The 19,462-nt window shown below is 34.5% G+C and overlaps 1 protein-coding gene across 5 annotated transcripts in view; it reads left to right on the top strand.

Annotated features, from left to right (window-relative positions):
* Positions 1–19,462, top strand: part of LOC107440418 (receptor-type tyrosine-protein phosphatase kappa) — an 84,779-nt gene that overhangs the window by 60,250 nt on the left and 5,067 nt on the right. For all 5 annotated transcript variants that reach the window (XM_043054732.2, XM_043054733.2, XM_071177950.1 and 2 more), the window contains exons 4-14: positions 987–1,023; positions 3,515–3,612; positions 5,873–5,998; positions 6,096–6,247; positions 8,081–8,216; positions 8,371–8,520; positions 10,784–10,883; positions 12,119–12,195; positions 15,009–15,140; positions 17,316–17,444; positions 17,911–18,098. In XM_043054732.2, coding sequence (XP_042910666.1) covers positions 987–1,023; positions 3,515–3,612; positions 5,873–5,998; positions 6,096–6,247; positions 8,081–8,216; positions 8,371–8,520; positions 10,784–10,883; positions 12,119–12,195; positions 15,009–15,140; positions 17,316–17,444; positions 17,911–18,098 — 1,325 coding nt within the window. The remainder of the gene's footprint in view (positions 1–986; positions 1,024–3,514; positions 3,613–5,872; positions 5,999–6,095; positions 6,248–8,080; positions 8,217–8,370; positions 8,521–10,783; positions 10,884–12,118; positions 12,196–15,008; positions 15,141–17,315; positions 17,445–17,910; positions 18,099–19,462) is intronic.

Genomic DNA, 19,462 nt, shown 5'->3' on the forward strand with positions numbered 1-19,462 from the left:
AAAAAAAAAAAAAAAAAAAAAAAAAAAAAAAAAAAAAAAAAAAAAAAAAAAAAAAAAAAAAAAAAAAAAAAAAAAAAAAAAAAAAAAAAAACGATTTTCATCTTAAAATATTTTTTCTAGCAGGATATAAAGTGTATCGAACCAAATGAGGATAGTGGTATACTTTGTGCTACCTATGAATAAAACAAAACAAACGTGAGCAAAACACAAATAAAGGTAAAGAAATAGACGCATCATAGTTTGGGTTCTATCGACCCCCCATAATGTTTATAAACAAAAGATATTATTGTAGTTAAGACATCATTTGGTTTAAACTGCGTTGAAGGTTTCTTGTTTATCGAATCAGAACTATAGTACTTCCATTTTTTTTAAATTTGTGCTTTATTTATGTTGTTTTATTTTATTTATTGTAGTTACAGTCCCTGGTCATATTATCAGACGCATTATAAGATTCTATGTAGTAAAATCTTAATCATCACGTGATACTATACAGCTTTATTGTATTTACGAGACTTAAACCGGTTTACGCTTGTTTATGTTCGTGTATTAATTGGTTAATATTGTAATGCAATACGTTAAGCATAAATACAAATAGAAAGTCTATAAAAAATCTGAAAAAACCCATTACATGTATGTCTAAATATAAACCCGTGCAAAGCATGTCATTATTAAAACACTTCAGCGCGTCTAATAATTTGGTCTAATCATTATAATATAATATCTGATATAATAAATATTCTATATTTGTATAATATATCGTCTAATCTATCCAGTCGTCAAATATACATTATATATTGTCTCATGTAACCCATTGCTACACTAACGTAAACAAGTGCAAACCGGTTTCAGTCTCGTAAATACAATAAAGCTGTATAGTTTTTTCTGATAATTAAGATTTTGCCTAGAATCTTATAATGCGTCTAATAGTTTGGTCAGGGACTGTATATAAAACAGTTTAATAATAATTTCTCTTTTTTTATTTTTAGGGCATTTTAAAACCAAACGCTTACATCGCTACTCAGGGTAAGTGTCTTGGATCTATTATGTAATTTTGCATGCATGAATAAAACATGAAACGAAAATGACATCTAATGCAACGTAACATTTTTAACATAGAATGTTGTGATGTCAGCCGACTCCACTTTCCGTCATCGAAACCATGACGACAGTTTTTAGTTGCGGACCAGCGACGCTGACGACTCGTTCCAGAAGAAGTTTATAAAGACTTAATTTTGGGATGCTCTTCGCATTGATACGGTAACCCAAAAAATCTAAAACCCCAAAATCTACTCAAAATAAGCATGCTTATTTTGAGGTAACTGAAGTAGATTTTTTGGGTTTTTTAAAGTAGATCTTCTGATATATTATGATAGATTTGGTTCGGGCATATTTACAACTATCGTTTGATGGTGCTTCCACTGAAGCTCAAACTATTGTCACGCATAAAGTTGCGTATTAGGCTTCAATTCGGATCTCAGGTATTTTTAGAAATTTAATCGAAGATTTGTTTCGAAATTTAGAAGGGGTTGTTCTTTATTTTGATAAGCTCGTTCTATAAAGTTCTGAAGAGTTAGCCGCTCGTTTAAAACAAGTACTAGAGTGCTTAAGAAGAGTGGTTTTTAAAGCAAATAGGGAAAAATGCTTATTCAGGGTAACTGAAGTAGATTTTTTGAACTACCGTATCAATGCGAGGTAAAGTCCTTATACCCACTATCTCTCTCTAACGATCGAGACGCCGCTGTTCAGCAACTAAAGATTGTCGTCATGGATTCGTTAGTGACGTCAGCTGACATTACAACGTAGAAAACACTTTTTTTTATTGTTTTTGAGCTATCCAATTTAAACACTGAGTTGTTTGCATCGAGGACACTTAGATGATTTTAAGATCGTTCCGAAACCAGTAGTTCTTACGGGAAAAAAAAAGATGTCTGGTTCAAAACCCAATCAACTCAGTAGAATAAAGGGGTTTCACGTTTTAACAAAAAATATATATAGTTTCAAAAGTTGAATATTGGGGGGAATACTGCATAATACGTGCAATAAATGAATCATATTAGACAAGTGAAGAAGTAACTAACTTTTCATCATAATTAACAGTATTTATTTACAATGTAACTAACATTCTGAAGTTCTAATATTTGTATGCTGTATACGACCTTTTCAGCTGAAGCTCGCAATATATCTGTGTTCATTCCCTTGATGTGTAAAGCAATACGAGCACATTGAATCCCATATGTAAATTATAAATAAATGCAATTTATTAATATAAAAAATATTTACTGCTTCAGTTGACAAATATGCATTTATTGATTACACGTATTATGCTCCAAGCGCAAATTTTCCAGTGCAAGCAACTTTTAACATTTTTTTTTTCTTTTTAGAAATTAAAACCACATGTGTGTCAATTTTTTTTAACCTTCTGATAAGTACACGTGTTATGGAGCTCTAAGCACCTCACGTTATTTTATCTCCAAGTTGTATATTTATATAATACAGTCTATTGCTTTAATTGCCATACATTTATGAATGTGTTGAATAGTAATTAACTGTGAGATTGTAATTGTGAGAATTTTATTTCGGTAATTAGTCGTTTTATTAATGAAGCACGAGATTTTTTTATAGATTAAAAGCAAAAGGAAGATTTATTTATAATTTTGAGGACCTTGAATATTTATTTTTAGCCCCCAGCCTCCACTAGGCTCGTGCCTAGTGGGCCTAGGCGACAACCGGGCCTTGTCCGTCACATAAAGAAGACACTGGTTGAAGCATTCAAAATATCTTAACAATGTTATCGTAATATGAAGGGCCGTGGTGGATCAGGGGATAGAGTGCTCGTCTCCCAATGAGGTGACTTAGTTTCGAATCCCAGCAATGGCTGGTCGATACGAATACTGACCTCATTGCTGACGTAAAATATACTCAGACGTAGACGGAATATGGATCAGAATCATGCTAACACTGAGAGTTTTTCCTCTCCATGCACCGCAAATGCGGGTTAGTTCCAGGAAAAAATCCTTCACGATGGCTAATTTCTCCCAATACTTGATCCACGAGTTCCCTTTTCTTCTAAATTGGGTTCAAAATTACAAAGCTATATCGAAAACATAAAATTTGCTGTTGCAACCTGTGTGTAACAGTTACGACTGTTAGGCCAGTGCTCTATTTGCCACAGTTTCCCAAAAAGTGCTTGTTTTCTAATTTTTTTTAATACCTAAAAAGTGACCCTACCATTACTTAATCTGAATTTCTCAAGAAATATTTGCTAATTTTGATGGTTTTCCCCCAGCTGGAAAAATCTCGCCAAGTTGGCGATTTCTAAGAAAATAGTTTCGCAATTTTTAAAATATTTAAATAATTAGCCTTTTCTAAAGCCCAGATATTTGTTTACGGCATATTAAATCTGAAAATTATAGATTTGCCTCAAATGTAAGGCACTTAAGCTGTGGAATTTTATTATTTTTCTTAGCGAAAGAACTTCGAAAAACTCTGCTGCATATTTTGATTTCTGTTATAGGTCCAAATGAGCATACTATAAGCGATTTCTGGAGAGCAGTATGGGAGCAGAATTCTCACGTCATTGTCATGCTCACAAAAGTCTTCGACTTCATTAGGGTAAGTACTCTAATAAGGGTCGAGATGCATAGCCTTGTTGGCAGGGCGCTGGACTCACGTTCGCCGAGAAAGAGAGTTTGAATCCAGCCGGCCGAAGACTCCTCGTGTAGTAAATGGCGACTGGTGCGCGTTAAATCTGTCATGTCACAAAGTCTTCCATGTTCCGATAACAAATCATACCTCTGGGGGTACTGAATTAGAGATTGATTGTTCTCTAGTGCAGGTCGAAATTACGATCTGTGGATGAATGGATGTATGAATGGATCCGCTTATAAACTGTTGTGACATATGGGTGGGGCAGAAGTCGAATTCTCAGCCATAGATGGCGCCACTGGAAAATAAAAACAATCGTACTCCTTTCCTTAATAGCCTACTACTACAGTAAGTACTTTTAATGCAAGTGGTAAAAAAACTGAAAGAATTGGTGAAATGTAAAATGGTATTTAGTAATGTCCGCACTTAATATACACTTTTAGACTCCTTATCAGACATGAAGATTAAACAAAAAAAAGATATACAGATGAGGAGTAGTAAACTAATATTTAAATTAGGGAAAAAATCGTTTAGAAAAACAAATGAATCACTATTGTAGAAGGCAGGATATAAATCAACGAAATCTGTTAGATTGCCGAAGTAAACAAAAATGTCATTAGAAACACATCTACTTTGCATCAGCCAATCAGACTGTGAACACTAAATTTCCATGACCAAGCAGCTTAAAGCAGCAATATGTGTATGTGTATAACAATATGTGTGTAAGACATTATCCTAAAATCACGGTTTTTATTTTAAATATATAATCAAATCAAAATTAATAATTTTAGTTTAAAACATGTTTAGATAAACGTTAATTTGTTGTATGTTCATTGAGAATTGAAATATATCTACACTATAAGAGTAACTTTTCATTAGCTTTTAACGATTTATTGCTTTGGTTTATATGTTACCGGCAAAAAAGCGTCGGCATTGTATAGAATGCCTAGGCATTGTATGTAATGTCGGATGATATCAGGCAAGGTATGAAATATGAGAAGTATTACATGCTTTCCCTAGGCGTTGTATATAATACCTAGGCATTCTATAGAATGACAAATGTTATTTAGGCAATGTATGAAAAAAAGAAAACGTCCTGATGAGGTTATTATGTAAATGATGTGCATTTTTCAAAAATAAAAATGTTATCCTGAAAAAATAATTGGAGAGTGCCATTAAAAATTTTTTATTCCAAATGCGTAAAAAGAAATGACAGTTGTACAAAACACAATTTATGCCTTTTTTATTTAAGAGGGAAAATTTTTCTTCTAAAAAATTAGAAATAAACGTACTTGTTGCAACATGGCAAGCTTGAATGACATTTTGAATTTGACATTTTTGAATGACATTTTGATGAAGATGTAATTTAATCATTGCCGGTTTCTCATTTGGCATTCCATAGAATGCCTAGGAAATGTGTGGAATATAAATCGCTTCATACATTGCGGGCTAGTTTTAGGCATTCTATACAATGCCGGATTTCAAACTTTGCCGATAACATATATATTATTATTAACAACTGTTATGTAAACCTATTAAAAGAGATAGCGATTTTCGATAGCGCCATTAGTTTAAAGTGTATATAAAAGCGTAATATTATCATGAAAGCGTAGTATTATCCTTAAAGCTTAATACTGTCATTAAAGTGTATATAAGAGTAATATTTATGTCCCAGACAAGAACTGCACAATGGGCTATTGGCGGCGGTCTGGAAAACATCCCCGAGGATGATCCGAAGACATGCCACCACAATTTTGATACTTATCAGAGGGGATGGCCCCACCGCTTTGGTAGCCCGAGGACCTGCACGCAAAATCGAGCACTTTAAGCTAGAACAGTTTAACGAGGTGCACCCTCGTTAAACTGTTATATCGTGAATCCTCGGTTCCTACTTAAGATGTTCAAAGTGGTCACCCGTCCGCTTACTGACAGCAGAAAGTGATGCTTGACTTTTTTGATTCATCAAGAACCCCTCTACCTTAATGGCCTACAACAACATAGGATTCATCACATAGAACTAATGCCATATGTTGACAAACTTTGTAACAAATTGTGAAACGTGATGAGAAAAATTTCCCGAACATAGCGAATTGTACCTTTTTTTTGTTAATTGATTTTTCTAATTGTCAGCCATTTTTGGGTCATCATGCAAATAATACAATAATTTTGCTTTATTCAAATTTTGCAGCATCACCACCTAATGTTAAACACCGTTTTATCTGTGCAGGTGATGTGTGACAGGTATTGGCCCATCGAACTTGACCATCCAGAGAAGTACGGGGACATCGAGGTGACTCTTCTGTCCGAGACGGACCTTGCCAACTACAACATTCGGAGCATGCAAATTAAAAAGGTTCATCTTACATCTTATCAAACTATCAGAGTTGATCACTTTCCATTTTAAGAAACAGTCTTGATTAAGGAGAAAAATAAATGTTTTTATTTTCCAGGGTGATGAAGTGAGGGAATTGTCTCACCTTCACTACGTGGCATGGCCCACCCACACCAATCCATTCCCTTGTTCTCTTCTGGATTTCAGGAGGAGGGTCAAGATGTACCTCAGCCGTTACACGGAGAACGGTCCTCTCATCGTACACTGCAGGTACCAGTTTCCCTTCATACTGGTCACTTTAAACCGGTTTCTTAATTTAACCCTTTTCCAGTGTCACCCGAATCCAGTTCGGGCAACTACTGCGTGCATTATTAGTGATGACCGAACTGACTTCGGGCAGGAGAAAAATTAATGTTTCTGTTTCGTGAAACCTGGCTGGATTCGTTTCTACTTTAGGATACTTAGTTCACTATTTTCCTAATAGATGGCATCAGTGGTCCTAGTTTTTCACCGATTACGACTTCAGTCGAGGGAGTTAAATGTGGGTGTGGGCTTAGGGATATACCATACTGTTAGAGATGTGTAAAATTTATGTATTAAAAATCATAATGTTGTGTTTTTATATTATACTAGTTATATTATACTTAGCTTCAAAATTTTGTTTAATTTGCTCGAGTTGAATAAGATATGTGTGTAATCCGTTACTTTTTTATGTGTATGTAAAAATTATAAATACAGTAGTTATTTCATTTAAAATTTCATTTTTGAAATAAAAACCATTTTCTAACTTCTATAATAATACAGAGAACAAAATTAAACAGTCAAAAAATTTTCCATTTTTGGTCCATTTTTCTGAAATATCTGTCACTGTTAAGTAAGTGTTGAAAATAACGCGCCAAAAAGATTAAACCGAACTATTTCTCGAGCCCAGAATCATGTTTATTTTTCAATCTATGCACCAGATGGCAGTACCAGCCAGTTTGAAATGTGAAGTTAGCTTGTTTTAAACTAGATGTCAGCACTCATTAAACATTTAAATTTAAATACATTTATACACTTAGTTTTATATAATTTTCTTAAATAAAAAAAATGAAGAAAGGCACATTTATGATCGTTTTCTCTAAAATTATGCTCCCATTAAGAGGTTTATTATCGTTTCCAGTAGCATGGTAGCCAAGATTGTTCATCGATGCATTACTATGGGTCGCAATGTTTCCCTAGAGTTCTAAACTTTTTATAATTGAAAAATCTCTTTCAACTCCATGCGCAGTTTGATTCGGCTTATCCAAAACTATCCTTTTTAATCAAATACATGAGCAGCCTATATTGATCTTCATAAACATTATAATAACTAGATCATTAAGGCATTGGGAATATTTCCGTATCGTGATCTGTCGCACCAACTACAGTCGCCAAGGTGCCAAATAGATTTTAAGCTTGTAATTTAAAAAAACAAAAACATGTAGATATTTGTCTGGTGAAGGTTACGAGACATACCTTTCGAGTTGGTCCCTTTCTGTGATTTTTCTTTAAAGCTTCCCGCGGGCCGTTGCCCTTTACCCACCAAAACTCGGCGATTATTCTGCCACAGATCACGATACAGAAATCTCCCCAAAGGATTTGTATTGTATCGCCTTTTTCCTACACATTTAAATAATAACTTAATAAGCAATTTGTGAGCAGTGATGGTTCAGGGGATACAGCGTTCTCCTTCCAGTAAGGTGAACCGAGTTCGAATCCCGGAGATGGCTGGTCGATACGAATTCCGTATAAATTTATACCGACAACAGTGCTGACGTAAAGTATCCCCAGTGGTAGACGCATCATGGTTTACAGTCCCCTTACAGTCAGACTAACAGTGAGAGGTTTTCGTAGTTTTCTTTTCCATGTAAAGCCAAATGCGAGTTAGTTCCATCAAAAAGTCCTCCACGTAGGCAAATTTCTCCTACTACTTGATCCAGGAGTTCCCTTTACTTATGGACTGGATTCAAAATGACAAGGCTACGGAGTTGAACATTGGTAGTCGTAAACCCAAAAGATTGGGTCGGCTGTTCAACGATGGTTATGAAATAAAAAAAAATAAGCAATTTGTTTTTTTTCTAGCGACGGTTGTGGAAGAACAGGAGCTTACATTTGTATCGATTCTAACCTGGACCTAGCAGACGAGGACAGTGTCTATGATGTCTACGGTTACGTTAAAAGTTTACGAAATGCCAGGAGAGGCATGATTGAAGACGTGGTACGTTTTCTAAACCAATTTGTTTTTCTTCATTGGACAAAAAAAATTATATTAAATTTGCATGATTTATAAAATAATTTTACATAATCTCTCTAGTACAATTAGAAATTGGCGGTGACAGTTTTGGTTTAAGTTCTTTCTTTTACTTCCATAGGGTCAGTATAAGTTCATCTACGAGGCTCTAGAAGAAGGTCTCATCAGCGGTCAGACGTGGTTTCCAGTCTCTGAAATTTCGCTACGACTGAAACAGAAATCCGTCAAGAGCCAGATCACGAGGCAAAATGAATACCAAAGGGAATATACGGTAAAATATGTTTTCCCTCAACCATAAGAGTGCGAAGGGACCGAAGGTGCGCGGTATATCTTTTTGTTAATCTGCTCTATCGTAAAGCTTGCATGTCGTCTGGGTACCGAAGCAGGGGGGTGGGGCATCCTTTCTGCGGAGGATCAAAATTGAGATGGCACGTTTTGGGATCCTTTTTGGGTATTTTTCCCAGACCATCGCCCAGTTCTAGCACGGCATAAATAAAATATCTTTTACTACTACTCTACCATAAGAAGCAAAACAATGCAATATTACGCGACTGTAATCCTTTGTAGTTTACGTCGCACTAGAACTGCACAATGAGCTATTGGCGACGATCTAGGAAACATCCCTGAGGATGATCCGAAGACATGCCATCACAATTTTGATCATCCGCAGAGAGGATGGCACCCCCGCTTCTGTAGCCCGACGACCTGCATGTGAAGTCGAGCACTTTACAGTAGAACAGCTTAACGAGGACCCATACCGCACACCCTCCGTTCCTACGCGAACTGATCCAAATGGTCACTCACCCGCCCACTGACCGCAGCCAGTGATGCTTGATTTCGGTGATCTGCTGGGAACCGTGTCCTAACGATCAAGCCACTGCGGAACGCGACTGCAGTCTATCTGGGTAGGAGGATTACCCAGGGACAATTACAGGATTACACTTTTAAGTTATGTTCTTCAAATCTTAATGCACCCCTGAAAAGTCAATCGCAATCGTTTTTCTTTAGACTACAGATAATGCATGCAAAATAAAAAATATTGACTTATATTTTATGAAGCTGCATCTCGTACAAGGAGATAAATGAATGCACAGATAACTCGCATCTAGCCTGTCTACTTTAGTGAATTGACGTAAGGGAATTGAATATTTGATGTCGATGTTAGTTTCGGACAACATCAACGTATCATTAGCTAATGTAACGCAGTTCGTGTAAAAGATTATGCGAGTGGTTATTAAAGTAAGAGTAAACGAAAATAGTTAACAATATTATAATTCTCTTTTCTGTTACCTTGCGCTATCTGGTACAAACAATTATTTATTACACTTCATACTGAATACTCGATTGTTTAAAGTATACAATATTGGAAAACGAAACCTTTGGAATGAAGTTTAAAAATGATTTTTTTTTCAGATATTTTTTTGTGTGGATAAGTCATAAATATTTGGGTAATTCAAATAGTTTTTTTTATTTCCATACCGAACACTTTTTTGATATTTTACCAATCACTTTTGACTAGAATAAGTACGTTATTTTTACGTATTATTTACGTCAAAATTTATGTAAGTTGAAACTTTAAATCACAGGAAAAAATAGTTATCCAAAAAACGGAAAATTTACGCAAGCAAATTCGTTTTTTACGACTATTTTACCAACCACTTTTTACTAAGTAAGAATGAGTACGTAATCTATTATATATAATTCTCTTACGTGGCTCCCAAATTTTGGCTGTATTTCTTTTCNAGTATACAAAAACTAGACGTTAAGAACGTATCCAATGAGCGAGCAAAGCGAGCATTGGATAGCGAAGCAATCCGAAATGAACTGTGAAAGCAGTTCCGGGGGTTGGAGAGCGCCAGCGAGCAGGGGGCGAAGCCTCCTAGTTTTATATAATATTTACGTCAATAATACATCAAAATGTAATGTAACTTGAAACGTCAAATTATACAAAAAAGTGGTTATCCAAAAAACACAAAATTTGCGTCAATAAATTGGAACCGAAATTTAAATGGTAAATTTGCTATTTCAATAATACGTAAAATACGCAGAATCATTTTCACTAAATCTAAATAGTAAATATTCTTTCGTCAATCTTTCGTAAAATATCCGAAAGTAATCTTACCGAATTGTTGTTGGTAAAATTCATTCCGTTAATATTACGTAAAATAATAAATGCAAAGTTAAAATAGTGTATAGCAAAGTTGAAAGTCTTACTGAAAAATATAATTATAAGTTGTTCTATTTTAATTGATAGTACTAACTGTATATTGTGCGAATCCCATTTAAAAATACCTTAGGAAAAAAAAAGAATCCTAAAAATTATCAAATGGCAGCGGTCGCTATAGCAACGCGAGCAATGACGACGCATGCGCACTGTTTACTGTAACTCTTGAACAAAAACTAATTGAATACCGCTATTATACAATATCAATGCTTCCCTTCTGTTTCATTCATGTCCCTTTTTAAAATAAAAAATGTTTTAAGGAATGTCATTTTGTTTATAATTTATGTTGGGGTGGGGGTTTTAATTTCAGAAAATCTGCAACACATCTGCTAAGTTCACAATAGGGGACAGAGCAGGAGGTCATCGACTGGAGAATAGGCATAAGAACAGAACTATTTCTACAGTACCTCGTGAGTACTATACATTTCACGCTTATTTTCATAAGCTAGTTGTTACTTTATACGGTTCTATGACCATTTTTTAATCAAAATTTTGAAAAAAAGTTCGTTTATTATTTACAACTATTGAACTGCTAAAATTACTATTATGCAGAACAAATTGGCTCTCCTCAGTGCAGTTTCTTTTACTAAAAAGTTGACAGCCGCTTGAGAAAACATCATCTGAATAGATTATTATTTATTTTTAATTAAAAAATATAGATATGGCTTCAGAAAAATACCTCGATTTTTAAGAGAGGAGTTTAATACCTTTTACATAGATTTTTCTGTAGTATTAATATGTACTAAAAAAAAACATCGTTTTTTTAGTTCTTCATAAATTTATAAAAGTTTTCTTATTATCAACAGTGTTTATTATAACTATTAACTCACTTTTGTGTTTGTATTGATGAAAATTTGCGATCGAAATTTCCACCTCTTTCCGAATAGCAAGAGCACTCAAATTTCTACTGAAGTTCCATGCTTGATGGCAATATAATTTGCAGTCATTTCCTGACCGCTACATACAGAATTTATTTATATTTTATTGACAAATCGATCTTATCAAAAGTAGATAGATTAATCAGTTTCTGAGTATCTAAAGTTCTCAAAATTCAACTAGTGTGCTAATGATAATGTTACTGTGAATGACCGAAATTAGTGGTTGTTGACAATCACATTGTCACTTTAGTAAATGTCCGAAATATATACTAGGTCTAGTTAAGCGAAACTGCCCGGTATACATTTGCCCGGTATGCCCTACATCAATGTTTTAAGATCAAGTGCCACTGCCCACTATGCATTTATTCGGTACTCCAAACACTGATGTTTCACTTAATCATCCTCAACGGAAAGTGACTATGTGATTGTTGACATTCACCGGCCGAAAGTCGACATTCTCTTTATTTCTGACATTCGCGATAACAAATATATAGTTTAGGAAATAATATTAATAGTTTGCCGGGTCCAAATACTGAGTTTTTCCCGATTTTTATTACCCCGAAAACTTTTGAGTTCTACTGATTTCTTTCCAAAATTTCATTCGAAGTATAAGAAAAAAGTACATTAAATTATAAAAAGAACAAAAAAAGAACATTAACTTGCAACCATGGATAGGATTACTATTTATTTTTCTCACCACTTGCATAAAAATGCATTGTAGCAAGCATGAATGAATAAAATTTTCTTATCTTTTTTTTTCTTTGCAGCTGACAATTTTAGACCCTATTTATCTTCATTTCAAAGCAACGACAGTACGGATTACATAAATGCCGTTTTTGTTGATGTAAGTTATATTTCCCTCCTCTTAATATTCTGCGAATTTTTTCTTCATAAAATATTGTTTACTACTTCTTTAAGATTCTTAGAAAGTCAATATTGTTTTGTGCGAAAAAAAAAATCACCCTGAATTACCTTTATTCTAGTGATAGCATTTTTACAGATTGAGTTTTGTACAAAATTTTTCAATTTGCTTAAAAATTTCCAAAAAATACGGCTATATAAGCAAACAATTAGCATTAAATTACAAAAAAAAGATATTTAATACCCAAAACCTAATTAATGACTTGTCTCTCAACATGTTCTATAAATGTCCATTTGGATTGATTTACTATTGATTGATAGACTAGACTTCACATGAAAAATCCGACCTCAATCAATACCTCCTAGAAGAAAGGAGGCTTCAGCGTTCATCAATTTTGTAGACCGATATAACAAAAATAAACTGCGCAGTGGGTGAAAAATAAGAGCGATGTCACTAAGTGTGGGCTATTAAGCTGCGCGGCTGTCTAGAATACGAAAGACGCCATTCCGTTTGGACTATTAAAGAATCAAATTTCTTGTTTATGGTTACCTGTGCTGGGGCCTTCTCCTTTCTAGGACATATTGCCTTAATTGAGTATTATCACCGCACTATATAAGAAGTAACTTTTTGGATGCAAGGAATATAATAAGTAAAGAAACATTCGAAAAAAATAACAAATTATTTAATTAGAATTCATTAATTCAACTTAATCGATAATTAAAGACGAGCGGTAAGAATTCTGACCAGTGACCACCATCATGCTGTTAATCACGAAAATGTATAGCCTTTTATCCGCAACAGGCTATTGCAGTCGTGGTGGCTCGGGGGAAGGATGGTTGACTGTGTAAAGCTACGTGCAGATGGTAATTCGTCGTAAGACTTCCGGGTTACTACTTGCGGCTGATTTTTTGGCCTGCAACTTGGAAATACGCACCATTCAATATTATTATACTTGTAGTATTTTCAATATAACGCTTTCTTTCTATCTAACTTACAACGAAACAAACAACAAATGAATTCGGAAGACCACGCAAGCTTGCTATGAAGCTACCCAAATAATAACAAACTGTGCTATTTTGCACAAATATGGCCTCTAGTCATGTTTTGAGTGTTTATCAGTGATAAACACTCAAAACATGGCTAACCTTACACTTTATTTTAATGCTGTTGTTGTTGTTAATTTACGTCGCACTAGAGCTGCACAATGGGCTATTGGCGACGGTCTGGGAAACATCCCGGAGGATGATCCAAAGACATGCCATCACAATTTTAATCCTCTGCGGAGGGGATGGCACCCCCGCTTCGGTAGCCCGACGACTTGCGCGCGAAGCCGAGCACTTTACGGTAGCACAGTTTAACGAGGACCCATACCGCACACCCTCGGTCCCTACGCAGACTGATCCAAGTGGTCACCCACCCGCACACTGACCGTAGCCAGTGATGCTTGACTTCGGTGATCTGCTGAGAACCGTGTCTTAACGATCAGTCCACTGCGGGACTTTTTTTTTAATGCTGTCCCACATAGCAAAATAAGGTTTATTTTCACTCAGCAAAAACCTTTTAATGTAAACCTAAAAAGGTTTGTTATGCGGTTTACGTGTAAACCTTCTAACCTTAAAACGAGATCTGTGGCCATCTGCTCTATTCTATGCATATCCAAAACCTTGGAAAAACACCTTCTATAATAAGAACCTTAAATCGAGGTTGATTTAGGGTTTTCAAGCGTGAAAAAAATCCTTTATTAAAGCTAGTCTCAAGGTTAAAATAACCTTAAATCTATGTAATTATAAGGTTTCTTTTCGCAACGTCTTGTATGCTCAGCTAAAATCCACCTTGTCATGAAATTTTAACGGACAAATGCAATTGGATCCTACAGCTAGTGTGACGTCAGCTAATACGTCATAATGGACCTAAGTGACTAATACTTTTTAAAAAAAAAGCTCTAAAAAATAATTTTTAATCCTTTTAGGATGAAAGGTTTGAAACTGCAACATTTTTTCTTTATTGAAAAAAGGTTTTTAGTGCAAACATTTTCGTGACAACCAAACGAAAATTACGACACAAGGTTACATGTTTTTCTGGGGTAATATTAATTTTGTTTTAGGCTCACGATTTGCTAGAATTTATAAATGACAGAAAATTCTTACGAATGGTAAAATTTGCCGCATTAATTTAAACAAAAATCACTATAATAAAACTTCCTAGAATATGAAGCCTGTTCACGCCTCGCCTCGTAAGCATAACATAAGCGGAGGGATACACCGGAAGTTTTAGAAATTTCTTCCGGTTTTAAGAAGCTTGCTATTGTTTACATTCAGTCAACCGATCTCGGAGTACCTTAATGGCAAACGAGCCGCGATAGCTCAGGGGATAGAGCTTTCGCCTTCCAATGCGGCGAACCAGGTTCGAATCCCAGTCGATACGAATTCTGCTTCCGGCTTTGCACCGACAGCACTGCTGACGTGAAATATCCTCAGTGGTAAACGGATCATGGGTTAGAGTCCCCTTGCCGTCAGGCTAACCGTGGAAGGTTCACGTGGTCTTCCTCTCCATGTAAAACAAATGCGGGTTAGTTCCATCAAAAAGTCCTGCACGAAGGCGAATTTCTCCCAATACTCGAGTCAGGAGTTCCCTTGTCTTCTGAATTTGGTTCAAAATGACAAGGCTACGGTGTTGAACATTAGTAGTCGCTAACCCATAAAATTGGTTCGGCTGTTCAACGACGGTTATAAAAATAAATAAAAAAGAGATCGTTTGTATTTTCATGGATGATGAATGAATGCTTGCTTTTACAGGGTTATTTGCGTTCCAAGGAGTTCATTGTGACAGAATGGCCCATGCAGCACACTGTTCCAGACTTTTGGTCCCTGGTATATGATCATGACTGTAATTCCGTTGTCGTTTTGTGCGATCATCCTCCTTCCAGCGTAAGTGCTTGATATCTTTGAACATTAATTAATGGCAACTATTTCCAAACGGTAAGGAAGAATAACATTAACCATCAGTCATTATTTATTGATTACAAATGAAGTCAAGTTTAAAATTAATAATAATAACAAGTCAGAGTTTTTTGAGTCAATTTGCAGCTCAATTTTCATAGATTTGTGGTTCTAATTTAATTTAGTTGGACAGAAACTATAAGCGTAAAAATTCTATAATTTGAGATGAAAAGTGATCTGCAGAGTTTCTGTTACCAGGATGAAAAGTAATCCAGGAGTGATTGTGAAACGAAGTGAAAAACCCTGAAATTTTTATGTGCAAAACTCGTTAACAAGATATCAATTTACATACTATTTATATTTAATATAATTTTTTAACCTGGCTTATAGTAACTCTAAATGAAGAAAAAACTTGGTTCTCACAAGAATTTCGATATTGGATTTTAAAATCGTGTGAATAGGAATCACGATATTGGATTTTAAGAACGCGAAAATACAAATCACTATGTTGGATTTTAAAATCACGTGAATATAAATCGTGATATTGGATTTACGAACGCTGAAATACAAATCGCGTTATTAGATTTTTGCATCGCGGATATACAAATCACGATGAATAATTTTTAGATCCAGTGAATACATGAAAAGCACGCCTTTGCATAATACGTGGTGAAAATCGACATGATAAAGAAGAAAAAAAATCTCATTTTCGAAAAGGGAAAATTAAGCACTTTTTAAAATCACTAAATGAAAAAAGCACCTTTATGGGCTTTTAAAAAACGAAAATAGGCATCTTTAAGCATTTTTTAAAAACACTAACTATGCGCCATGTTGAGTATATAATACGATACTCAATTTATGGTTCAAGAGGAGCGTCAGGAAGTAGCACAGACTGCATTGGCATGAGTTTTCGACCTTACCTCAGGACAAAAATGGGTATAATTTTGCTACGTCTGCCGCCTAATCTCATTAAAAGACCCGAACTGATACTTACGGCGGTTTGTGTGTCAGGCAGATTTTAAAACTTACTAAAATTCGATAAATAAAGAACTTTAGAAATTACGCGGACATCTCTTTAGTTGCAATCGATTTACTTCCACGCGGGCAAAGCCCCGGAGGTGAAAAAAATTTGGTTAATATATTGTTTAAAATTAATTAAGCTGTTAGGATTGGAGAAGGGGTTGAAGAATATTTAAAAACAGTTTCCCTGTGTATTTTGTTTGGTTACCTTTAAAGTTTATATGTTGCCGTTAGATAATTTTGAAAAGTGACAAAGATGGTCGCCATGGAAGGTATTAATTTATTAAAAAAGAATTATGTAATTTTCTAAAAAATTATATAATTTATTAAAAAAGTGATTTGTTAAAAATTAAAAAAAAATATCGACTTCTTTAAAGGAAAAATATAATCATGAGCGGAATTTCAGAATTAGGGGTGGGGGGGGGATGAAAGCTGAAACATCATTCTCTCAATTAATTTAAATTTTTTTGTAAATTCTTTTAAGTACTGTTTTACTTTAACCATAGCACCTTTTAAGTACTTTTTAAGCACTTAAAAATATTTTTAAGCACTATATACAAAATGGAAAATAATTTTCAAAAACTTTACATGATCATGATAAAATAACCAGTTTCTGACAAAGAACTTTTTCTTGATTACATTAGCCACCCAAAAAGATAAGAGAGATTTTCAGTTCGATTTCAGAGGGAGGAAAATGAATCCGGAAATTGAGGATTTATTGCAAAATGCAGCCGAGTTGCACATGAGAGTGCAAGAATAATTCAAACTGTATCCTGCTCAGTATATGCACATGCGGACCCGCAAGCATTTCATCAGTGATGTAAAATGATTGATGCTTTCATACGCTATAAAACGATGGTACGTCGAAATGCATTGTGTTTGAATGATTTGAGTAAACATTGAATAGAACAATGTGAAAAGCATGCTTTTGCATAATACGTGGTGGAAATCGACATGGTAAAAGGAAAAAAAAATCTCATTTTCGAAAAGGGAATTAAACTCTTTTTAAAAACATCCAATAAAAAACGCACCTTTAAGGGCTTTTAAAAAACGAAAATAAGCATCTTTAAGCACTTTTTAAAAACGCTATGCACCCTGGTAAAATGATAAAAATGCATTCTAAAATGTCCTTCCTTTGTTTAGAGCTATCCTCAGTTCTATCCTACTGAGAAGGAGAAAGTAAAGAAGTTCGGTCCTGTCTTCACAATAGAGACCGTCTCCTTCAGCACTCTGCCCAACATCAAAGCCTGGATATTCAAGATACTCAAGAAAGTGAGTCTTTCTTTCAATTCTTTTTACTGCCGCTTTCTGGATGTCACCTCAGTCCAACCCGTGAAAGCAAAGTTGGCAAGGTTTAGGACAGAATGGATTAATCCACAGTTTAAACCGTCCTGTCCAAAACCCTTCTATTCAATTTATGTCACAATTTAAAAAAAAATATTGTGAAAAATAGATAATTTTTGAATAAGAAACAGGATAGAGACAAGTTTTTGTTACATAGTGTATGTCACGGAAAAATGGAACTTATATGTCATGGTGTTTATATAGTGTATGTCATGGAAAAATGGAACTTATATGTCATAGTGTTTATATAGTGTATGTCACGGAAAAATGGAACTTATATGTCATGGTGTTTATATAGTGTATGTCACGGAAAAATGGAACTTATATGTCATAGTGTTTATATAGTGTATGTCATGGAAAAATACAACTTATATGTCATGGTGTTGTCCAACAGGTAGTTTCCTTGACGGAACTGATGTCCGGCGTGAAAGCAGAACCTAAAACGACGCAGCTGTTCTTCATCACTTGTTGGCCTCTGGGACATAAAGTTCCCACCTCTACCAATTCTCTTGTCGAGCTCATGAACATGGTGGAGAGATGGAGGCAGAGGACATCTTACGGACCAGTTCTCCTCGTCTCCAGGTAATTAAAATAGATCATTCACACACAAAAAATGCTTGTATTCCAGATTCGTTTATCAATGCAAGGGAACAAGTTGATATTTACACACTTGACCTTTTATATATTACATAGGCACATAGTAAATAAATATTCTGTGAATAAGAATAATAAAATGCAACAGACTCAGCAGTCTCAAGTAGCGTTGATTAACACTAAACACACCAACACTTAATGTATACCTATTTCTACCATAGCCGGTCAAATGACCGGACTTTATGTTTCTTGATTGAATGTGTGAAATATGGATGCTAGGTAGGAAATAAACTAAAAAACTTAATTATAACTAAACAAAATTGTATATTGCCAATTTTTATGCATTACAAACACAAGGAATAAGAATTTTTAATTCATTGCTCAATGCATTTTTTACACAGGCAGGGTGTGCATCCATTGTACATTTTCTGCAGACATATTTTTCACATTTAGAACAAATTTTGATGGTTTTATTTTCGTTACAATATCCTATTTGGCATGTCTTACGTTCAACCAGTATGTCATTATTTTCAGAAAATTCATTTTCATCAATTTCCGAAAAATCTTAACCTATATTATTTATTTCTTCTAAGAACTTGTGCTGTCTTGATTGTTTCGACATTTTTCTGGGTAAAAACTAACAGTTAGTTAGAAATAAAGTAAAGCTATCAAAATAAAATATAAGCTACTTACCAAAACTAGTAATCTAAAAATTGGATTGGCAAAAAAAAAATTAGATTGCCAAAAAAATGCCAATCTAAAATTTTAGGTACTTGCTTGAAATTTGAATTCTTAGTTATTCTGGTTGAATTAATTATGCAACAGTTTTTGCAGAAATGTTCAATTAATCGAATGCAATACACTGAACACGCATTACTTCGTCATTTCTGAACTTATAATTGTTAGAAGAAATCCCGAAGACAAATGTGCAAAAGCAATAAGATTATATGCACATTTTTTATGCAAAAGTTTTTAAATAGTCATTCGACCGATTATGGTATGTTTAGTGTTAATATGTACCAAACTTTAACAAGCATGTCTCTACGTTTTGCCTTCACAACTGAGATTCATCCATTCTCTTTCGTCAGTTTTTTTTAAAGTAAATCAGGGTATTACCTTTTTAAGACATTATTTATTATTACCAGGGCTCGGACGTTGATGATAAAGGAATTTGTTTTGAATTTCCGTTTTTTTTTCTCTTTAGAACATTGTTTATCTTTCTTTTTTTTTTACGAATTTCGAATGATTTTTAGCATTTTACTAATTTTACTTTATAAATTGGTGTAAAAATTTTGCCTTTTAAATATCCTTCAAGAACAAATGTTGACTGAGTCATGACTGACATCCTTTAA

Source organism: Parasteatoda tepidariorum, chromosome 2 (assembly GCF_043381705.1).
Source record: "Parasteatoda tepidariorum isolate YZ-2023 chromosome 2, CAS_Ptep_4.0, whole genome shotgun sequence".
In the NCBI taxonomy this organism is placed as follows: Eukaryota; Metazoa; Arthropoda; class Arachnida; order Araneae; family Theridiidae; genus Parasteatoda; species Parasteatoda tepidariorum.